This window comes from Lagenorhynchus albirostris, chromosome 11 (assembly GCF_949774975.1).
Source record: "Lagenorhynchus albirostris chromosome 11, mLagAlb1.1, whole genome shotgun sequence".
Classification (NCBI taxonomy): Eukaryota; Metazoa; Chordata; class Mammalia; order Artiodactyla; family Delphinidae; genus Lagenorhynchus; species Lagenorhynchus albirostris.
This window is the reverse complement of record NC_083105.1, coordinates 97,046,132-97,065,330: the sequence shown is the minus strand read 5'-3', so window position 1 is coordinate 97,065,330 and position 19,199 is coordinate 97,046,132. Positions and strand designations below refer to the sequence as shown.

Sequence of the window (19,199 nt, the reverse complement as noted above, 5' to 3'; positions counted from 1 at the left end):
CAGGACAATATCACAAAATATTAGAATGCCAGATATTTACACCCTGGGAATGTGATGGGGAAAAAGTATTACTCATTTAATACATAGCCAGCAAAAACAAGTCTAAAATAAGAATTTTTTAAAAGGTACTCAAATAAGTCTCAAATTTTAATAAGATCCTCTATAAACACATTTATTTGCTACTGAAAATTGAAACAGCACATCAAAAATTTTTATTGCAATTCAACGTGCTGTTCTAACAATGCTGTGGCCAAGCCACCCAACGTTATATTCTTCACTTTCCTTCCACACAAGTTAATTTGTTTCACAAAGTGGAACTAAAATATATTCAAGTCATTCAAATGCAAGCTACGTAGATTCCTTATAAGTTACTGTATTAAGGTAGAAAAGAGATGCAAGAAAAAAAGACAACACAGAACTTATAGATTATCAAAATATTGGTACACAATCTTTCCCAAGCTTCATAATGATCCTAAAATTACCAGGACGAAAAAATAGTACAAGAATAAGGTTTATGGTTCCTTCGACTCCGTGTCATAATTACTGTAATACTTATTGTTGTAATGATTCTCGTAATTATCCTCAGAAGGATCTCTATGAAACCGGCAAAAACGACAGCTACATCTAAATCTTTGCCCTCTTGATTGAGTCTGGAAAAAAGAATGAATTGGATTAACTGGTTAATAATTTAAAATAATAAAGTACTTGTACACCAAAGAGACGTTAACAACCCTCAAATCTAATGTTGGTTATTAGAAGAGACTTTGGAATATGGAACACTAAAAAAAAAGGTCAAAACCAAAAAACTTTGGGAAAAATGGATCGAAATGTATGGCTGCCAAAGAATACCAGATTGCCATTTTGTAATGCTAACAGCTACTGATTGTCAGTCAATAATATATTCCTGTACAACTATAAATGGAGTATAACCTTTAAAAACGGAATCACTCTGTCATACACCTGTAATTTATAATACTATATATCAACTATACTTCAATTTAAAAGGAAAATTACACACACACACACACACACACACACACATACATGCATATATATCAATATATACCTAGTGTCAGTTCTCTGAATGCCTTAAACGTGAGACACTCAACCAGCTGCTGGACACTCTGTGCTCAGGTGTTTGCCCTCTTACTACATGGTATTGAATATCATGTTTGTGACAGCAGGTGAAAAAGTACCAGCACAACATCAAGAGTGAACCTTCATGGAAACTACAGACTTTAGGTGATAATAATGTGTCAATGTAGGTTCATCACTGTAACACCACGTAACTGGAAGATGTTGACAGCAGAGTAGGCTATGAATGGGTGGGTTCAGGAAGTATATGTCCTTTCTGCTTAATTTTGCTGGAGACCTAAAACTGCTTGAAAAATATGACTTTATATATTTTTTTAAAAAAGCACAAATATGAACTGATTGCTCCAGAGTTTCTGAGGATTGAGAAAGTCCAAGCCAATTTGCCTTTCCTCCTCCCTCCCCAAACCACATACCCACCCACTTGTATAGTAAGGGAACTTCTAGTTACCTCAACATCATTCTGCCATGGTTCTCTTTCAGAGTCAGACTTCGTGGGAAGAAAAAAATACATATATTACAAACGATCAAGGAAAATTTGGATTACTAATGCTACCCATCTAACATAAGAAGAGTTGGTGAGTCTTAAAACCCTAAGTGTTATTCACACCCCGCACTCATGAGTACAGTGGATGAGTGACCACTGCTGCTCGTTGCTATTTATATTATTTAATTTTTTGGAGGGGCCGCAGTCCCCCACCGGGGATCGAACCCTTGCCCCCTGCAGTGGAAGCGGGCGCTTGGAGTCTTAACCACTGGACCAGCGGGGAATCCTCCCTGCCACCCCATCACCATTTACATCTTGACTTACGTGAGTGCCCCCCAACCCCTAGAGTGGGGCAGTGCTGCCTACCCAGACCACATAAACTCACCCGAGGAACTCCTTTGCCGTAGCGTTTTTTAATGGATTGAATCAGCCGTTCCATCTTATCTCTCCGATCGGTTAACACGGTCCTCACCCCTCTCCTATAGGGTATGTTTTCACCAAGTAACCGCCCAGTTGGTTGAGGTAGACATTCTGGTAGAATGAATGGCAATTGGATGCTAGGGTTGAGCGTCAATCTACTGAGGTCCTTTATTAACACTTCAGACATAGGTTCAGAGGCAACTGAAAGAAAAAAGGAAAGTTTAAGATCCATTAGTGCGAAGTGCAGTATCCAGAAGCCACTTATCTCTTGCTCAAACTAGGTCTGCTCTTAAGCAGCTCAACAACGGACACTGGAAATTTCCTCAGGGTGAAGATCCCAGATACCTCGGGCATTAACTAGCATGCCGCATGCCCTGAGAGCAGCCTAAAAATCCACTGTAATGGGAAACACTTCTCACAATAAAACGTTGTTTTCTTTATGGGACTTCCCCGGTGGTCCAGTGGTTAAGACTCCGGGCTTCCAATGCAGGGGGCGCAGTTAGAGCCCTGGTCAGGGAACTAAAATCCCACATGCCCTGGGGTGTGGCAAAACGGGAAAAAAAAGTGGTTCCTTCCTGTTATGGGTAGTTCTGAATGGCAGATGTTTTCCCATGGGGTCAAAAGGTACTGAAGTATGATTCCAAGTGGAAAAACATGGAACAGAAACCAGGTATTGACAGTTTTTCCATTTTCATTTGTGTGATTTTTAATATAAATGCAGGGACATAAAGCACTAATGCAAGTCAAAGTGTTTCAGTGTAACAAGTTCCAGCAGTTCACCTTTATAAATTATAAAAAAACCTGTTTTTTTTTCTGGAAAATGAACTACCTCTATGAAATAGACAAAGAAACCCCAAATATAACAGCCTCTCCCCAAATCCCCTATCCTTAACTAGTATGTCAAAGTGGCTGTTACCCTCACCAGTTCTACCCAGCTTTTTCATGCTGCTAGATCTTTCCACTCAAACGCAGTATTTTGAGAAATCATTCACTCTTGGGGCTTCCCCAGGGTCGGGGGGGGGGGGTTCAGTGATGAAAGCGCTGCGCTCCCAGTGCAGGGGACACTAGTTCCATCCCTGTCGGGGAACTAAGATCCTTCCCCTGCACAGAGCAGCCAACAAAACAAAAACAAAAACACCCACCCACTCTTGCCTCTTCCCATCTGAACAATCATGTAAATTTCATAAACATCTCATACAACAAGGCAGTTAGCATTAATTTTCCCTGTACGTGAGAGTATTAGATATTGAGTCAGGATCCATTCAACTTCTAGGGACTTGTGCACATGGAAATAAAGATTCCACTAAGGCAGATTCAAGGAATGGGAGAAACTGGCGGTATTATATACTCTTCATTAATGTTTTTCCCTTTGACCAGGGTTCTTATCCTCAAGATGCAGGGGAGGCAGTTTAGATCTCGGAGGCAGAGGGCAGAATATAATGCCAGCGAGGACCCACCCAACTTCCTAGCTGCCCAGAGGGTGTTGGTTGGCTCCAGGTCGTCTGCGGCCACCCTACACCACCCATTCCCCGCCCGAGGTTAGGGTAATAAGATTTCATGGGAGGCCAAGCCTTGGAGGCCACGCCTGGGATCGTGTGCGGCTCCAAGGAGAGATGATTTGGGAAGAACCCTGGAAGGCAGGGAACCTAATTAGCAGTATTCCTGGAGCTCGGTTTCTAAGCTCTCCATCATAAGTCTTACTACTACTTATTTACATTACCGAGCACACTCACTGGCTTTTACAAACCCGCCCCTTCCTTCAATTTCCTCTGAAAAGCCATTTCCCTCTTTATTAACATTCCCAAAGCGTAAATTCAGCTGGAAAGCCAATCCCAGAAATGTTGGTGAAATTAAGAAAACCTTTAGGTCAAATCGAAGTTTAGGTTGCCTGTATTCTTTTCCCTTTACAATTCCTGATTGGAATCTGTTGCTGATGGAAATACTGATCGCACAAGACGCTGTGAGCCGCCGTCTAGAACTGATTGCTCTTCCCCAGAAAATGTCCTTAAAAGGTTGACAGACTCCTGAGCATAGTAAGCAAACAATGCAGCTCCACACCCCTCCCACTTTTCTCCTCTTTTCCTGCCTTTCTTTTTTCTTTCTCTTTCTTTCTCCTCTCTTTCTTTAGAGGAGGGCCCTACACTCCCTGGCTCTCCTCTGCTCTGAAGAGGTTTACTTAACTGCATTTCTCTGTAAAAGACTGAAGTCAGTATAACAGAAAGGAAGGCAGCCTCTTACCTTTCTGAACCCCAGGTAAGTCTGGCATACCTGGAATTGCTTGGGAATTTTCATCGATGGACATTTGAGGAGACTCTAGGGTCCAGGTTGGGTTAACCTCAGATGAATCCATTGGGAGTCTTGTCACAGCTTGAAGCTTCTCCTAGACCTTTGGGTTCCAGTGGAAGGTGATGCCTTAGACTCAAATTGCTACAAAGTAGCCTGGGAGAACTATAGGGCTAAGAAAGAGGGAGAAAAATCCAAGCTAACACCGTGGTAAGAGAAGAATCCAACGTAAAAGTCTAGGTCGTGTTTCCTCTTAAAAACTACAGATAAGCCAATCAGCCAGCCTGTTTTAATGTAAATGACTAACGAGTAAAAGGATAAGGCAAGTTGGTGGGCGTCGTCCTATGTCGTCCAATTAGTGGACTAATAGGATAATTCTTCATCTGCTCTGTATTAAAATAATCATGCCCTCTGTCAAGTAGGCTGGAAATTTTATAGAGAGCCTCTGTGGTTGTGTCTTCCTGAGGTTGCCTTAAAAATCCTTCTTTTCCCCCCAGCTCTACTTCTGGAGATGGCTACTGGTTTGTGAACTGGGCTTTAAGTGTTCTAGTACAGGGAGGAGAGGGCAGTTTCCCTCCAACTGCAAATTAACTCCCAATTAAGTTAATGGCAAGTTTCCTTAGTTTTCTTTGCCTGACTCATCTTAAACCTTTGGATGCTAGTAAGGCAAAGGAGAGGAGAAATAAAGGATCCGTTATAAACAGTTTAAAAGCTTGGGATTTTATGAATGTGTATTTTGGATCTGTAATTTTAGTTTGTTTTCTAGACTATCAATTTCATTGCCTTTAAGATTGGTGAGCAACTGAAATTAACTACATCTATAAATTGCTACCCTCCTCCACCCCCCAAAATAAACTTGTATTGAATTCTGGCAAAGAGCCCTAACATTAACTGCTGAGGGTGGGAGAGAAGGTCCTCAGCAGCCCCACTCTTCTTTTTTACTGTCTCCTATTCAATGTGCAACCTCCCCATCTCCCCCGTAGCTGGAAACTATGAAGAAATACCAAAAGCAATCTTGTTTGTTTGTAGTAAAGAGCAAAAGTTGAAGTGTGGATCAATAACTGCTTTTGTAGGGCATGAGGGGTAGCTGGAGATGCGTGTCAGGTCACAACACTTATTTAAGGGGTTGTCAAAGGTGTGCCCTGAAGACGGGCAGCATCAGCGGCACCTGGTAACTTGTTAGATATGATTAGAAATGGTTGAACTCCAACCCAGACCTAGTGAATTAAAGACTGGGGCCCAGCAGTCCTTGTCTTAACAAGTCCTCGCCACCCCCCAGTGATTCCACCTGTGCTCAAATCGGTAGCAGCAACTCTTTCTGGCACTCCTGACTGCAAGTTCTACTCCTTTGGTTCTGCTCTCAGCTGTATGCCCTTTGGGGCAGGTGACCTCTCCTACAGCAGTCTCAGAGAGCCCTTGGAGAAGTGAGGGCAAAAATCAGATTAAGAGGTGAGATTGTGAAAAGGGCCAACATAGACTCTCGCTCAAGAAATCCAGGTTTAAGAAAAAGGTGAGACACTGCTATATTTAAAATGGATAACCAACAAGGATCTACTGTATAGCACAGGGAACTCTGCTCAATGTTATGTGGCAGCCTGGATGGGAGAGGAGTTTGGGGTTAGAATGGATACATGTATATGTATGGCTGAGTCGCTTTGCTGTGCACCTGAAACTATCACAACGTTGTTAATCGGCTATACTCCAATATAAAATAAAAAGTTTAGAAAAAAGAAAAAAGGTGAGAGAACCAGAGCTCAAGGGAGGTATGGGACGTAGATGATGGTGGAGCTTCTCTTTGCTTAAACTTGACGGAAGCTGAGCATTCAGAAAACACAATCCGTGTTTTAAAATTATAACACCATTTTAGTTAACATCTTTATAGTATGATATATGAGATAAAAAGCCAAGTGGAATGAAGCAATTAGAAAAAAGACTATAAAAGAACTCATAATGAAAACTATCACTGATTTCTCCAGAGATAAACTAATCATATAATACCTTTTTTTTTCTGGGAAGATATAATATTTTTGAAACAAACAGGATGCTCTTTTAATAAAAGGAAAACTCAAGAGAGCAAAAAAACAAGACTACCTGGAATTCAGAAGTTTGAGATCAGAAACAAGAAAAGAAGGGTCTGGAGATAAAATCAAAGCTATTCCCTTAGTAGGTAAGGCAAAACCAGAAGCAGATATAAAATAGAAGAGAAAATATAAGATAATGAGAATCTAAGATCAGGAAATATGATGGCTTCAGATTCTTCAACAATACCGGATGCTGGAAGACAAGGGAGCTTCCAAATTCTGAAGGAAAATGATTTCCAACCTAGAATCCTGTATTCAACCAAATTATTGAGCAAGTGTAGAACATTTTCAATTTGTCAAAAACATCGCCACCCACATAGATTCCTTTGTCTTGTGGGAAATTAACTTGATTACACGAACATGACCAGGTAAGCTATTCCAAAGTTTCAGAAACGGAAACGCCAACAGACCATATTTAAAAGCTCATCTCACTCAGTTTTTAAAGTAAATTTAAAATGCACAGCAAAAAACAAGGCAAAAGGAATGCAAAGTAACAGATTTAGAGTGTTAAAAACAAGACAACAGGTCCAAAATGGAATTGGTTGGGCTAATCCCCACGTCACCAAACTGCGACTATTAATTTTGGCTCTCCTGGAAATAAAATCTTGAGCCAGTCAATCAGGAGTCGCCTTATCAGCACTAGTTAGGTGATCTGCCACCCCCTAAAGGCATGTAACTTTCTACTAACCAGCCCACTTTCTTGCCTAGTATAAGTTCCTTGTTCCCATTCTGTTTTGGCTGTAACCAAACAGCTCCGTGAAATTTCTTCCTACCTGCTAGATTGGATGCAGCCCTATTCAGATCGATTTTTGCTCAGATACGGTCCAGTGGTTAAGAGTCCTCGCTTCCAATGCAGGGGGTGTGGGTTTCATCCCTGGTCCAGGAAAGTAAGGTCCCGCATGCCACTCAGCTGTGGCCAAAACAAAAACAAACAAAACCCCCAAAAAACTTCAACTGAATTTAGAAGTCGTCTTAACGTCTCACTCACCTCTGTGAGATTGACTTTATAACCAAATTTACCCTTTAGGAATGTTAAACAGTGAAATGGCTTCATCTGCCAGAGGCTGGAGATAGGGCAAAGTCTTTCAGACCCGAGACAGTATTGAATACTTTTAAAATTCGAATCTGCCTCTAGGATGGATACAGATGATAATCTCGGCTCCACTTTCTCTCTTATCTGTTGAGCCCACCTTTTCTCTCCAGTTGAATGATTTTTTTTTTCCTCCCATGCAACTGTGCCCGGCTGGTTTCAGGCGGGCCAGAGAGCCCAGGCAAAATAAACTTTTTGCCCTCAGGGAGCAGACAATAAATCGTGAATCCAAAATATAGGGTGGGGTAGTGAAATGTATTCCAAAGAGAGGTGTGGCCTGGTTAAGGGAGAGGTCAGGGCTGCGGTTTGGGAAAACTCTCCCAGACACACAGTTGATGAATTACTGCGCTCTCTCGGGCCCTGTTGGGTTCCCCACGCTGCCTCGCCCCCTGTGGCCTAGGTCCCTCCAACCTCAGGCCCACCCTGTCCCTGGGCTCTCTTTGCGCTCGCTCTCCACCCCCCTTTGTGTAGGGAAGCCTGTTTCCACCAGTTTTCCAAGGCATCCGCCCTGGATCCCAGCCGCTGAGGCCCAGGGCGGGGTGCGGGCTTGCAGTGGGCACCCCGGTACCGGCCCCGCTATGGGGCCCCCATCGGCCGCAGCCCGACACACTGTGGCCCAGAACTGCCCCTCGCTTTGCCTCTGCTTGGCCCCTACCGCCCACCGGTGCCTGCCTTTCCCTGGATCCAATTTATTTCTTGAAATTATGCAATGAAGAATCAATACTCCCAGGGGGGTATAAATTAAGGGTTTGGGATTAAAATATACACGCTACTATCTATAAAGTAGATAAGCAACAAGGACCTATTGTATAGCACAGGGAACTCTACTCAATATCTGTAATAACCTGTAATGGAAGAGAATGTAAAAAAAGAATATACCTATAACTGAATCACTTTGCTGTACACCTGAAAGTAACACAACGTTGTAAATCAACTATATATTGTTAAAATAAATTTATTTATTTAGTTAGTTTTGGCTGCCTTGGGTCTTCGTTGCTGGGAGCAGGCTTTCTCTAGTTGCAGTGAGCGGGGGCCACCCTTCACTGCAGTGCAAGGGCCTCCCAGTGAGGTGACCTCCCTCGTTGTGGAGCACGGCCTCTAGGCGCGCAGGCCTCAGTAGTTGTGTGGTTCGCCGGCTCTAGAGCGCAGGCTCAGTAGTTGTGGCGCACGGGCTTAGTTGCTTCGCGGCACGTGGGTTCCCCCAGGACCAGGGCTCGAACCCGTGTCCCCCGCACTGGCAGGCAGACTCCCAACCACTGCGTCACCAGGGACGTCCCTCAACTGTATTTAAAAAAAATTTTTTTTTAAAGAAAAAGAAAAAAATACTCCCAGGGATAGAATCCTGCCTCTGTTATCAATTTTTTAACAGTTTAGTGGGAAACATTTAATGACTTTACAATATGACAACCAGCTGGGATTCAGAGGGGAAGAGGGAAGTATGGGTGATCAATTTCCAATTTCCCAAACTTCGCAGTTTGAATGGAGGTATCTGGAAACATGAAGTCAATTAGGCCTGTCAGAAGAGAGTAGCAAATACTGTCGGCATTCCCAGGTTTGCTTAAGTATGAGATTTCCAGAGGACATGTTTTCTTTCTTTATAGGTTTCCACGGAACGTGCAGTAGGTAATGCTGGTGGGGCACTGTCTTAAGTTTCCACTTTGCACATCAGCTCTGGAAATTCAGTCCAGAGAGCGAAGGAGTGCCTTTGCCTTTGTCCCTGTTGTTTCACTGACCTGCCTTGGCTTCTCCTTAGGAGAAAGGGAATCCAGAGACAGGATTGTGGTCTTTCTTTTGTCTGCCCCTGAAGGACCTCCAGTTCAGCCCTTTGTTCATTTATTAAAGAAGGTTTCTGATTTGAGAGAGGGGCGGGGGCTTCTAGACCATGCAGTTCATCCTGATAGTTCTTTTTTTTTTTTTTTGCGGTACGCGGGCCTCTCACTCTTGTGGCCTCTCCCGTTGCGGACGCGCAGGCTCAGCGGCCATGGCTCACGGGCCCAGCCGCTCCGCGGCACGTGGGATCTTCCCGGACCGGGGCACGAACCCGTGTCCCCTGCATCGGCAGGCGGACTCTCAACCACTGCGCCACCAGGGAAGCCCTAATAGTTCTTATTTACTTTGTCTTCTTCCACCAGCCTCTTATGCTCCTTGCAAATGCTGACAGAGGGCCTCAGGGCTGGTACCCACCAACCATCCCCTCTACCAGAAGGAGAACAGGGTGGGTAGATTAAACACCAGTGCTTTTTAACTCCTCCATAACACAGTTTCCATGATGCCAGTTGTCTTTTTCCCTGCAGCTCTCTATCTTTCCTCCATCATTATCCCCATTTTATAAGCCAGCTATATAGTTTGAATGCCTTTCTGATTTCAATTAGCTTTTATTCCATTTTATTTATTGGCCCCAGAAAGAAGCACGAGGTCTCATGGAATGCAACTGTTGTAGAATTCTAGTGTCAATAAATTGCACAGAGTTTTGTTTTTGTTTGTTTTGTTTTTGGCCACGCCACGAGGCTTATGGGATCTTATTTCCCTATTTCCCTGACCAGGGATTGAACCCAGGCCCACGGCAGTGAAAATGCTGCCTCCTAACCACCGGACTGCCAGGGAATTCACCTACTGTCAATAAATTGAAATAAAATATTAGGAATTTGAAATAGAAGATCGTTTGGAAAAGGGAAGTGAAAATAGAGCTAGGAGGTATTGCGTTGCATAATAATTGGGGCTATTAACCAATGAGGACTCCGAAAACCTGGCCAGAGGTCAGAGCAGTGCCATATGCCCCTGTACAAATTGTTCAAATGACTTTCTGCCTCGGTGTCTGATTTTTAGGAATGAAATCCAGGGACCATGCATTGTTTTTCCTCTGATCTTCTACCCCTAAAGACTGGAAAGACATAAAATAACCGAATTTCAACATTTATGTATATATATGATTAGCAGATATTTGGTCCTGTGCAAAACGTCCATTGAGACATGTGGTCCATGCCAATGGTCCTTGACATTTGGTCCTGTCAAAAGCGTCCATGCTTCAAACATGTACCTGGGTTCAAATAGCCCGTAAGTTTTATTTATACTTTTGGTTTACAGGATTAAAAAATATATATATATTATCGTGTTTTACTAGTCCAATAATTCCGTGTGACTGTATTGCCAATAATAACCCTTTTTGCCTCGGCAGCCCAGCTAGCACATGGGATTAGGTAGAAGAGTGGGTTTCAAATCTTGCGGAAGAGTGGGATTTATATTTTATTAGCTATGAGTGCCAAGGAAGAGTCTTACGGATAGAGAAACGCACAGCGAATGGCAAGTTGAGGATGGGATCTCTCAGTGTGTGGTGCATTAATATGTCACTGGGCATTTGGTTGGATGTGTCTGGGTTATTCAATAAGGGCAGAATCTGAAAGGAGCAGTTTGGTCCAGCCACTGTGTAACATAGCGGCAAAGGCATTGATGTAGACATTTTACGTGCATCTCATTAGTTTGGGAGGAGTAAGAATGGGTGTGGCTCTTCTACCACAAAGAAGTAAGGTGTAATAGCTACCATGAGAGGAATACTGGGCATCTAATTAACCCCCCTACAATTATCTCATTGCTCAGCGTTAATGGGCAGTGTTTCCCTTGAGTGGATGTCCTATGGAGGTATGATGGCAGTAGAGTGCAAGAACTGTCTGCCACTATTTGTAAAGGTTTTAGTGGGTGTGGTTCCTATACTTACCTGCCATTAGGCATGGACTACCATGCTCTTGTCTGGAACCTACTTGTTTGCTGATCCAGCCCAGCCAAACTCATGTCCATGAGACATTAGTAAGGTTTTCCCTACCAGTAAACCAGCAACCATTAGTCAGAGAGCTACAAAAGAAAAAAGTAACCTTTCTTCTGTTGCTTGGCGGTATGACATCTTTATTTGAAAATTCTCAGCTGAATATGGCAGAAATAGTATACTCACAAAAAAGAAAAGCCAATGCTACATTATCATAGTTTTTGTTACCATTTCCCTTCCTTTAACAGAGATAGGAGTAAGATGAACTGGTGCTGTGGAGAAGGAGAGTCTGTCAAAGTGATGAGAGTACTCTTACTTACACGATGTGTGTCGGTATTTGATGTTCCAGTGCTAATACCGCATTGTTCAGTGATGGTACCTTCGAGATGACACCAAAACGGTTCACTCAGTAACTCACTGTGCCCAGTGTAGTATCGGGTTATCCTGTACCATCGATTCATGCACTAACAATGAAAAGATGAAAAGAGGGAGAGTGAAAAAAAACAAAAAGAAAAGGTAAGAAGACACAGATATAAGTGAGAAAGTACTTGCATCTGCATGAAAAAGAAATCTTGACATTAACCCTTCATTGTGCATGATGGATTTCGAGATTGCAAATGTGAATTCGAGATTCAATTACTTCTAACAAATGAACAAGTAAAAAGATGCTTGTTTCACTTTCACAATCACTGTGGCCAAAAGAAATATCTTCTTTGGGTCTGACACTCAAGTATTGATATATGACAATGGAAAATAACACCCATAAGTATACACCATGTTGTTGGGACTTCAATCTGTGCCTCTGGAAGCTATAAATTAAACTTTTGAGTACATTGTGACCTGCGGAAGAAAATTTAAATGACCTAATAGATTATGTTGAGAGAGTGTTTGTCTGTGGAAGGTGGGCAGAGGCAGAAGACCAGAAGCTCCAAGATTTCCACCAGAAACGCGGAATGTTTATACATCAGTACTTAATAGTGATCACAGGACAAACAACATGGTGGAAGGTTGGCATAGCAAATTTCGGGAGCTGATGGTAATACATCATACTTCAATTTGGAGATTTATTGACACGTTAAAAGATGAACAGCAAAGCAATGAACAGTTATCACCCAGGTTATTGGTGGTCACACTCCAATACTGCTACCAACTTCACAATAATACTGACAAAATCAAATTTGTGTAACTAAAATTGTTAACAGGTATAATGAATATAAAGCCAATAAACAGGTCAATATATACTTGAGAGCAATTGCTCTTCCACTTAAGAGAAATCATACCAAATTTAATGACAAGGAGGAACAAGAATAAATGTGAAATCCAAAATGCATCATGAATTATAATAAAAATAATGTAAGTAAAATTTTAACAAAGTTAAATATTTGTATTATTTAACAAATCATGGACCAAATGTCTCAATGGATGTTTTGGAAAGGACCAAATGTCCTGCGAGGTTATATACATATATTAGTATAAACACATATTTTGTTTGCTCTGACAGATGAGAGGGCCTAAAAAACATTACTCCCCTCCGCCAGTACAAATGATCATGCTTTGCACCTGGATCTTTGTTTATAGTGCCCTTTTCCAGTAAAAGGAAGCAGAGCTCCTCTGGGAAATGCCTGATTCTAGGACTGGGGCAGGGAATGTACAGGATAAATTCAGAGCACTTTGTAGGGCCAGAAAGTAAGGAAGTGTTAAAAAAAAAAAATCCGTAACACACACATCACTAGAGGTATGTAAAAGGAGTACAGGACCCAACTGAAAGAGGTGCAACAATCTGAGCACAATATATAAGTAGTATTGGATTGCAAAATAAATATCATTTCCCATTCCTTGGTGGTTCAGTGGTTAGGACTCTGTGCTTTCACTGCTGAGGGTGCGGGTTCAATCCCTGGCTGGGGAACTAAGGTCCTGCATGCCATGTGGCAAGGCCAAATATATAAATAAATACATACACAAATAAATAATTTTAAAATTTAAAAAGGGTGGTTAAAAAAAGTAGAATAAATATCAAAGTATAAAATAAATATCCATGAGTCTATAAAGATATAAATCAATGATTGAGTAAATTCATAAACGGAGGAGAAGAGACAAACCTCCCATGCAGAAGATTTCCAAATAATTTATGTAGATTCTTCTCCATCAAGGAGGAGGAAACTTAAGTCCATACTCCTTATGTTTGGGCTGCACATAGTGACAGCATTTCAAAGTGCATAGTATGGGAAGCAGGAAAAAGGGAGTAACTTTCTAGTGAGAAACTTAACAAACACTACCTCAGCCAGGTGATCAAGGCGAGCATCAACAGTGATCAATCTTGATGGTATGTACCCTTTTTTAAATTTTATATATTTTAAAATTTTATTTATTTATTTATTTTGGCTGAGTTGGGTCTTCGTTGCTGCACGCAGGCTTTCTCTAGTTGTGGCAAGCAGGGGCTACTCTTTGTTGCAGTGCGCGGGCTTCTCATTGTGGTGGCTTCTCTTGCTGTGGAGCACAGGCTCTAGGCACATGGGCTTCAGTAGTTGTGGCACGCAGGCTTCAGTAGTTGTGGCTTGGGAGCTCTAGAGCGCAGGCTCAGTAGTTGTGGTGCACGGGCTTAGTTGTTCAGCAGCATGTGGGATCTTAGTTCCCTGACCAGGAATTGAACCTGCATCCCCTGTCCTGGAAGGCAGATTCTTAACCATTGGACCACCAGGGAAGTCCCAGTGGTATGTACCTTTGATATGATATGATGAAAATGACACTTTACTTCTGTTGGCTTCCTTTCAACAACCTGTAACCCTTGTCTCATTATGAGAAAAACAAAGACAAATTCCAATAATGCAGTATCCAACAAAATACCTCCACAGGACTCCTCAAAATTGTCAAGGTCGTTAAAAAGAAGAAAAGTCTGAGAAGTTGCCATGGCCAAGAGAAGCCAAAGGAAACATGACAACTCTGTGTAACATGATATCCTTCATGGGATCCTGCAACAGAAAAAAAAGACATAGGTTAAAAACTAAGGGAACCTAAATAAACTGTGACTTTATTTAATGATAATGTACTGATATTGGTCTATTAATATTAATAAATGTATCAGACTAAGTTAAGATAATAGTAGGGGAAATTTGATGTGGGGCATATGCAAATTCTGTATTATCCTCTCAATTTTTCTGTAACTCTAAAGCAGTTCTAAAAAATAAAGTCTAAGGACTTCGCTGGCAGTCCAGTGGTTAAGACTCCACACTTCCACTGCGGGGGCGTAGGTTCGATCCCTGGTTGGAGAACTAACATCCCACATGCCGTGCGGTGTGGCCAAAATAAAATAAAATAAAATAAAATAAAAAATAAAGTCTATTAAAGAGGTTGGAATAGGGCTTCCCTGGTGGCGCAGTGGTTGAGAGTCCGCCTGCCGATGCAGGGGACACGGGTTTGTGCACCAGTTCGGGAAGATCCCGCATGCCGCGGAGCGACTGGGCTCGTGAGCCATGGCCGCTGAGCCTGCGTGTCCGGAGCCTGTGCTCCGCAACGGGAGAGGCCACAACAGTGAGAGGCCCCCGTACCGCCAAAAAAAAAAGAAAAGGTTGGAACAAAAGCCACAAAAAAATTAAATAAAGGAAGATAAGCTCATATGTAAATAACAGATAAGGAGCGGTGTCAGACTAAAATATAAATCAGTGTTGCTTCATATACAGTTTTTTCCTAACATAATGTTTTTTTTACATCTTTATTGGAGTATAATTGCTTTACAATGGTGTGTTAGTTTCTGCTTTATAACAAAGTGAATCAGTTATATATATACATATGTTCCCATATCTCTTCCCTCTTGCGTCTCCCTCCCTCCCACCCTACCTATCCCACCCCTCCAGGCAGTCACAAAGCACCGAGCTGATCTCCCTGTGCTATGCGGCTGCTTCCCACTAGCTATCTATTTTACATTTGGTAGTGTCTATATGTCCATGCCACTCTCTCGCTTTGTCACAGCTTACCCTTCCCCCTCCCCATATCCTCAAGTCCATTCTCTAGTAGGTCTGTGTCTTTATTCCTGTCTTACCCCTAGGTTCTTCATGACATTTTTTTTCTTAAATTCCATATATATGTGTTAGCATACAGTATTTGTCTTTCTCTTTCTGACTTACTTCACTCTGTATGACAGACTCTGGGTCTATCCACCTCATTACAAATAGCTCAATTTCGTTTCTTTTTATGGCTGAGTAATATTCCATTGTATAAATGTGCCACATCTTCTTTATCCAGTCATCTGATGATGGACACTTAGGTTGTTTCCATCTCCGGGCTATTAACATAATGTTTTGCACCACTGAGTAAAAGCATCCAATAGCAAAGTATGTAATGCCTATTCCCTCCAGGTTCCAGCTCTTGGTAGTTTGACTTTTGCGTTTTATCCTCTATATAAAGTCAGCAGCTTCAGCCCTCTCATCAAGCTGCTTTTACCTTTGTTAGGAATTTTATATATTTTTCTAATAGTACTAGTATGTTTGTATTAGAATTGTTAGTGTTGTGTGGAGTCAAATAGATTTCGAGTGCTTTTCCCTCTTAGCCTCTTAGCCTTGTAGTCCTCATAATTGTGTGTGTGTCTGTCTCAGGAATATTTGACCCTGTTCAAAAAGCCTTTCTTAAGACATTGGCTTCCACAACGCCACATTTTTCAGGTTTCTCTTTTACCCAAAGGAAAGTCAGTTTTTCCTTGTATTTTGTTCTGTTAAAAGATAAACTAGTGGGAGGTACAAACTATTGGGTATAAGATAGGCTCAAGGGTGTATTATACAACATGAGGAATATAGCCAATATTTTGTAATAACTGTAAATGGAAAGTAACTTTTAAAAATTGTACAAAATTTTTTTAAAACTGAAGTATTTGCTTTTGTCAGATTTTAATAGTCTCTGTCTCATAATAAATGAGTTTGGCCCTTTCACATTTATTGTGAAAAAAAGTAAACTAAATATTAAAAATTGTAAGAGTTTATTTAGTTTAGGAGGAATAACTCAGGAGCTTGAGCTGAACATACACACACTACTATATATAATATAGACAACTGGGACTTCCCCGACAGTCCAGTGGTTAAGACTCTGCCTTCCGATGCAGGGGGCGCAGGTTTGATCCCTGGTTGGGGAACTAAGATCCCGCATGCCTGCCATGTGGTGTGGCCAAAAAAAAAAAAAAAAAGAAAAGAAAAAATTCAACAGTCCAGAGAGGACACCTTGAAAAAATATGTACAAAAGCTACTGTGTGCTATTACACAGATCCTGGCCACATAAGGTCAGTCCACTTAAAACTCTTCAAAGCCCCCCAGTTGTCCACAGATTAAAATCTAAATTTCCATACAATTTACAAGGCCTTTCATGTTCTAGCCTATATTTTACTTTTCCACCTTATCATTCTCTCAGGGTTTTGCTTATGCTTTGCTCTATTCTCAACCTCATCCTAATTCCTGTGTGTCTAGAGGCCCCACGAGAGGGAGCATGTGCCCCCCTCTCCCTCTAGGCCCAACCCTCCCCCAACTCCTATGATGGTAACAGCAAATATTAAGGATGTGTCAGACCGAGCATTTTACCTTCATTATGCCAGTTAATCCGAACAACCCTATGGGGTAGGTACCTTCATTTTTTTCTTTTACAGGTAGGGAAATTAAGGCACAGAGCTTAAAAGTAACTTGCACAGAGCCACATGGGCAACTGTGGTGGAGCCCTGGTAGGAGCCAGGGAGTCTGTCTTCAAAGTCCACCTTTTAGTCACTCCTGTGGCCTTCACTGAAATGTCATTTTTCCAGGGAGCAGCCCTGATCCCTTAGTTCTAGGTGAAATGTCTTTCACATTGCTGCCTCAGGATTTGGGCTTACCCTATCACATTGTCATTGTTGGTTTTCTTATCAGTCACCTGACCAGAATGTAAACTCCGTGAAAGAAAGGGGAACCTCTGTTGTTCAAGAGTGTCATTAGTGTGGTAGCATTTACTTTGTCTTGCCTGGGACCCACATTAGGAAACACACCTAGTAACATGTCCAGATAAATATTAATAGCTAAAAAGTTTCAGGAAGCAGTTATTAGCTATTGCACAATGCATTCTGGTATTTTCAACACAGTTGGGGTTTTTTTTTTTTGTTTTTTTAAATGCTCCTGGAGACACACAATTTACTTCATGCTTCATTAATGAGTCAAGACAAAGCTTGAAAAGCACCAACCAAGTGCATTGCCTGGAGCAAAGTTGGTGCATCATAATATCTGCCTAATCATTCATTCATTCTTAAGTCACATGGGCATGTATATTTCATACTCATATATAAAAAGTCAGAGTATTCAAAAATAACGAGTACATTAGTTTTCAAGTTTTTTTGATTTTTGTTCTTTTTTCCTCTCCCCTAAAACTTGTAAATTCTCCCTCTAATTTTGAAACAGCAAAGATAAACTTGGTGTTCCTAAATCCCAAAAGAGGTCAAAGAAGTTAATCCTAAAAGTAAAGGTCATGAGCAACATCTTTTCTATTGTCTTCTGACCCTCTAGGCAAGAACACTTTTAAGAATTTGTTATCTAAGAATGCAAGGCTTAAGAAACACTGTTATCCAAGGTGATAAAAATGACACTGCCAATCCTTTTCAACTGCAAATTTATAGCCTTGGAGGGATGGAGAACTAGTGCTTGTTTTCTTTCCTGAAGCCCAGATATTAAGGGCAGTCTTTTAGATAAGATAGACGATTTAGACATTTAAGCATTAATATTTTATTTTCGTTGCCTTTGGAGAAAACAAAAAGATTCATAAATCTATTATCCAGAAAAGAAGTTGTTCATGAACATTTACAAACAAGAACATGTTTCTTAATCATAATTTACAAAATATTAAGTATAAGTTTTTATAAGTAATATTATTTTCTTTCACCTAATTTTAATTTACAAAGTTATTCAACTCTGTTTAAAAAATTTTTATAATTAGATTTACCCTTTCTAAATATATAATTGACTATTGCTGTGTGCTTATATTTATTCCTAGATTAGTTTTTTTTCTTATTTAATTTAATTAATTTATTTATTGGCCGTGCCAGGCAGCATGTGGGATCTTAGTTCCCTGACCAGAGATTGAAACCGTGCCCCCTTGCAGTGGAAGAGCGGAGTCTTAACCACTGGACTGCCAGGGAAGTCCCCCTAGATTAGTTTTTACGAATGCCTAATACTTTGAGGTAGGCTATTCTGAGTATGGAAATCTGAGTATATAATTTATAGATTAAAGGTCAATTTCCTTGATAAGATTAAGAAGTCTTAATTCTTCAAATCCATTTTAATTATGAAAGAGAAACATTGATAACACCAAGTATTCTAAGTCAGTGGCTGTCAGGCTCTTTGAATAAAAAAAACTTCAAAAAAAAAAAACAAAAACAAAAACAAACAAACAAACAAAAAACAAAAAAAACTTCATCTCCCATTTCCCTCCCCCAAAAAAATTCCAAATATTTTTTCCCAGTAAAAACATTAATGAAAAAATACCACCACTTATGCTCACTATCATTTTATAAAGTATAAAAGAAAGACATGGGGGGCTTCCCTGGTGGCGCAGTGGTTGGGAGTCCGCCTGCCGATGCAGGGGACACGGGTTCGTGCCCCGGTCCGGGAAGATCCCACATGCCGCGGAGCGGCTGGGCCCGTGAGCCATGGCCGCTGAGCCTGCGCGTCCGGAGCCTGTGCTCCGCAACGGGAGAGGCCACACAGTGAGAGGCCCGCGTACCTCAAAAAAAAAAAAAAAAAAAGAAAGACATGGGGACTTTCCTTGTGGCGCAGTAGTTGAGAATCTGCCTGCCAATGCGGGGGACATGGGTTCGAGCCCTGGTCTGGGAAGATCCCACATGCCGCGGAGCAACTAAGCCCGTGCACCACAACCATTGAGCCTGCGCTCTAGAGCCCATGAGCCACATGGGCTACTGAATCCCGCGCGCCTAGAGCCCGCTGTTCTCCACAAACAAGAGAAACCACCGCAGTGAGAAGCCCGCACACCGCAATG

General features: G+C 41.5%; 1 protein-coding gene across 1 annotated transcript; it reads right to left on the bottom strand.

Moving 5' to 3' along the window:
* Positions 1–512: 512 nt before the first annotated feature.
* LOC132529219 (developmental pluripotency-associated protein 3-like) lies at positions 513–4,349 on the bottom strand. Its single transcript, XM_060165525.1, has 4 exons — positions 4,268–4,349; positions 1,965–2,200; positions 1,544–1,582; positions 513–650 (listed from the first exon to the last, which is right to left on the bottom strand). Exons 1-4 carry the CDS (start codon positions 4,347–4,349, stop codon positions 513–515), a joined length of 495 nt encoding a protein of 164 aa, XP_060021508.1.
* Between the last annotated feature and the right edge of the window lie 14,850 nt (positions 4,350–19,199).

Coding starts and splice junctions, on each gene's coding strand:
- LOC132529219 (XM_060165525.1), bottom strand. CDS start 4,349: ATGGATTCATCTGAGGTTAACCCAACCTGGACCCTAGAGTCTCCTCAA. Junction 2,201..4,267: donor AAATTCCCAAGCAATTCCAG/GTATGCCAGACT, acceptor TTTTTCTTTCAG/TTGCCTCTGAACCTATGTCT. Junction 1,583..1,964: donor ACGGCAAAGGAGTTCCTCGG/GTGAGTTTATGT, acceptor CTTCCCACGAAG/TCTGACTCTGAAAGAGAACC.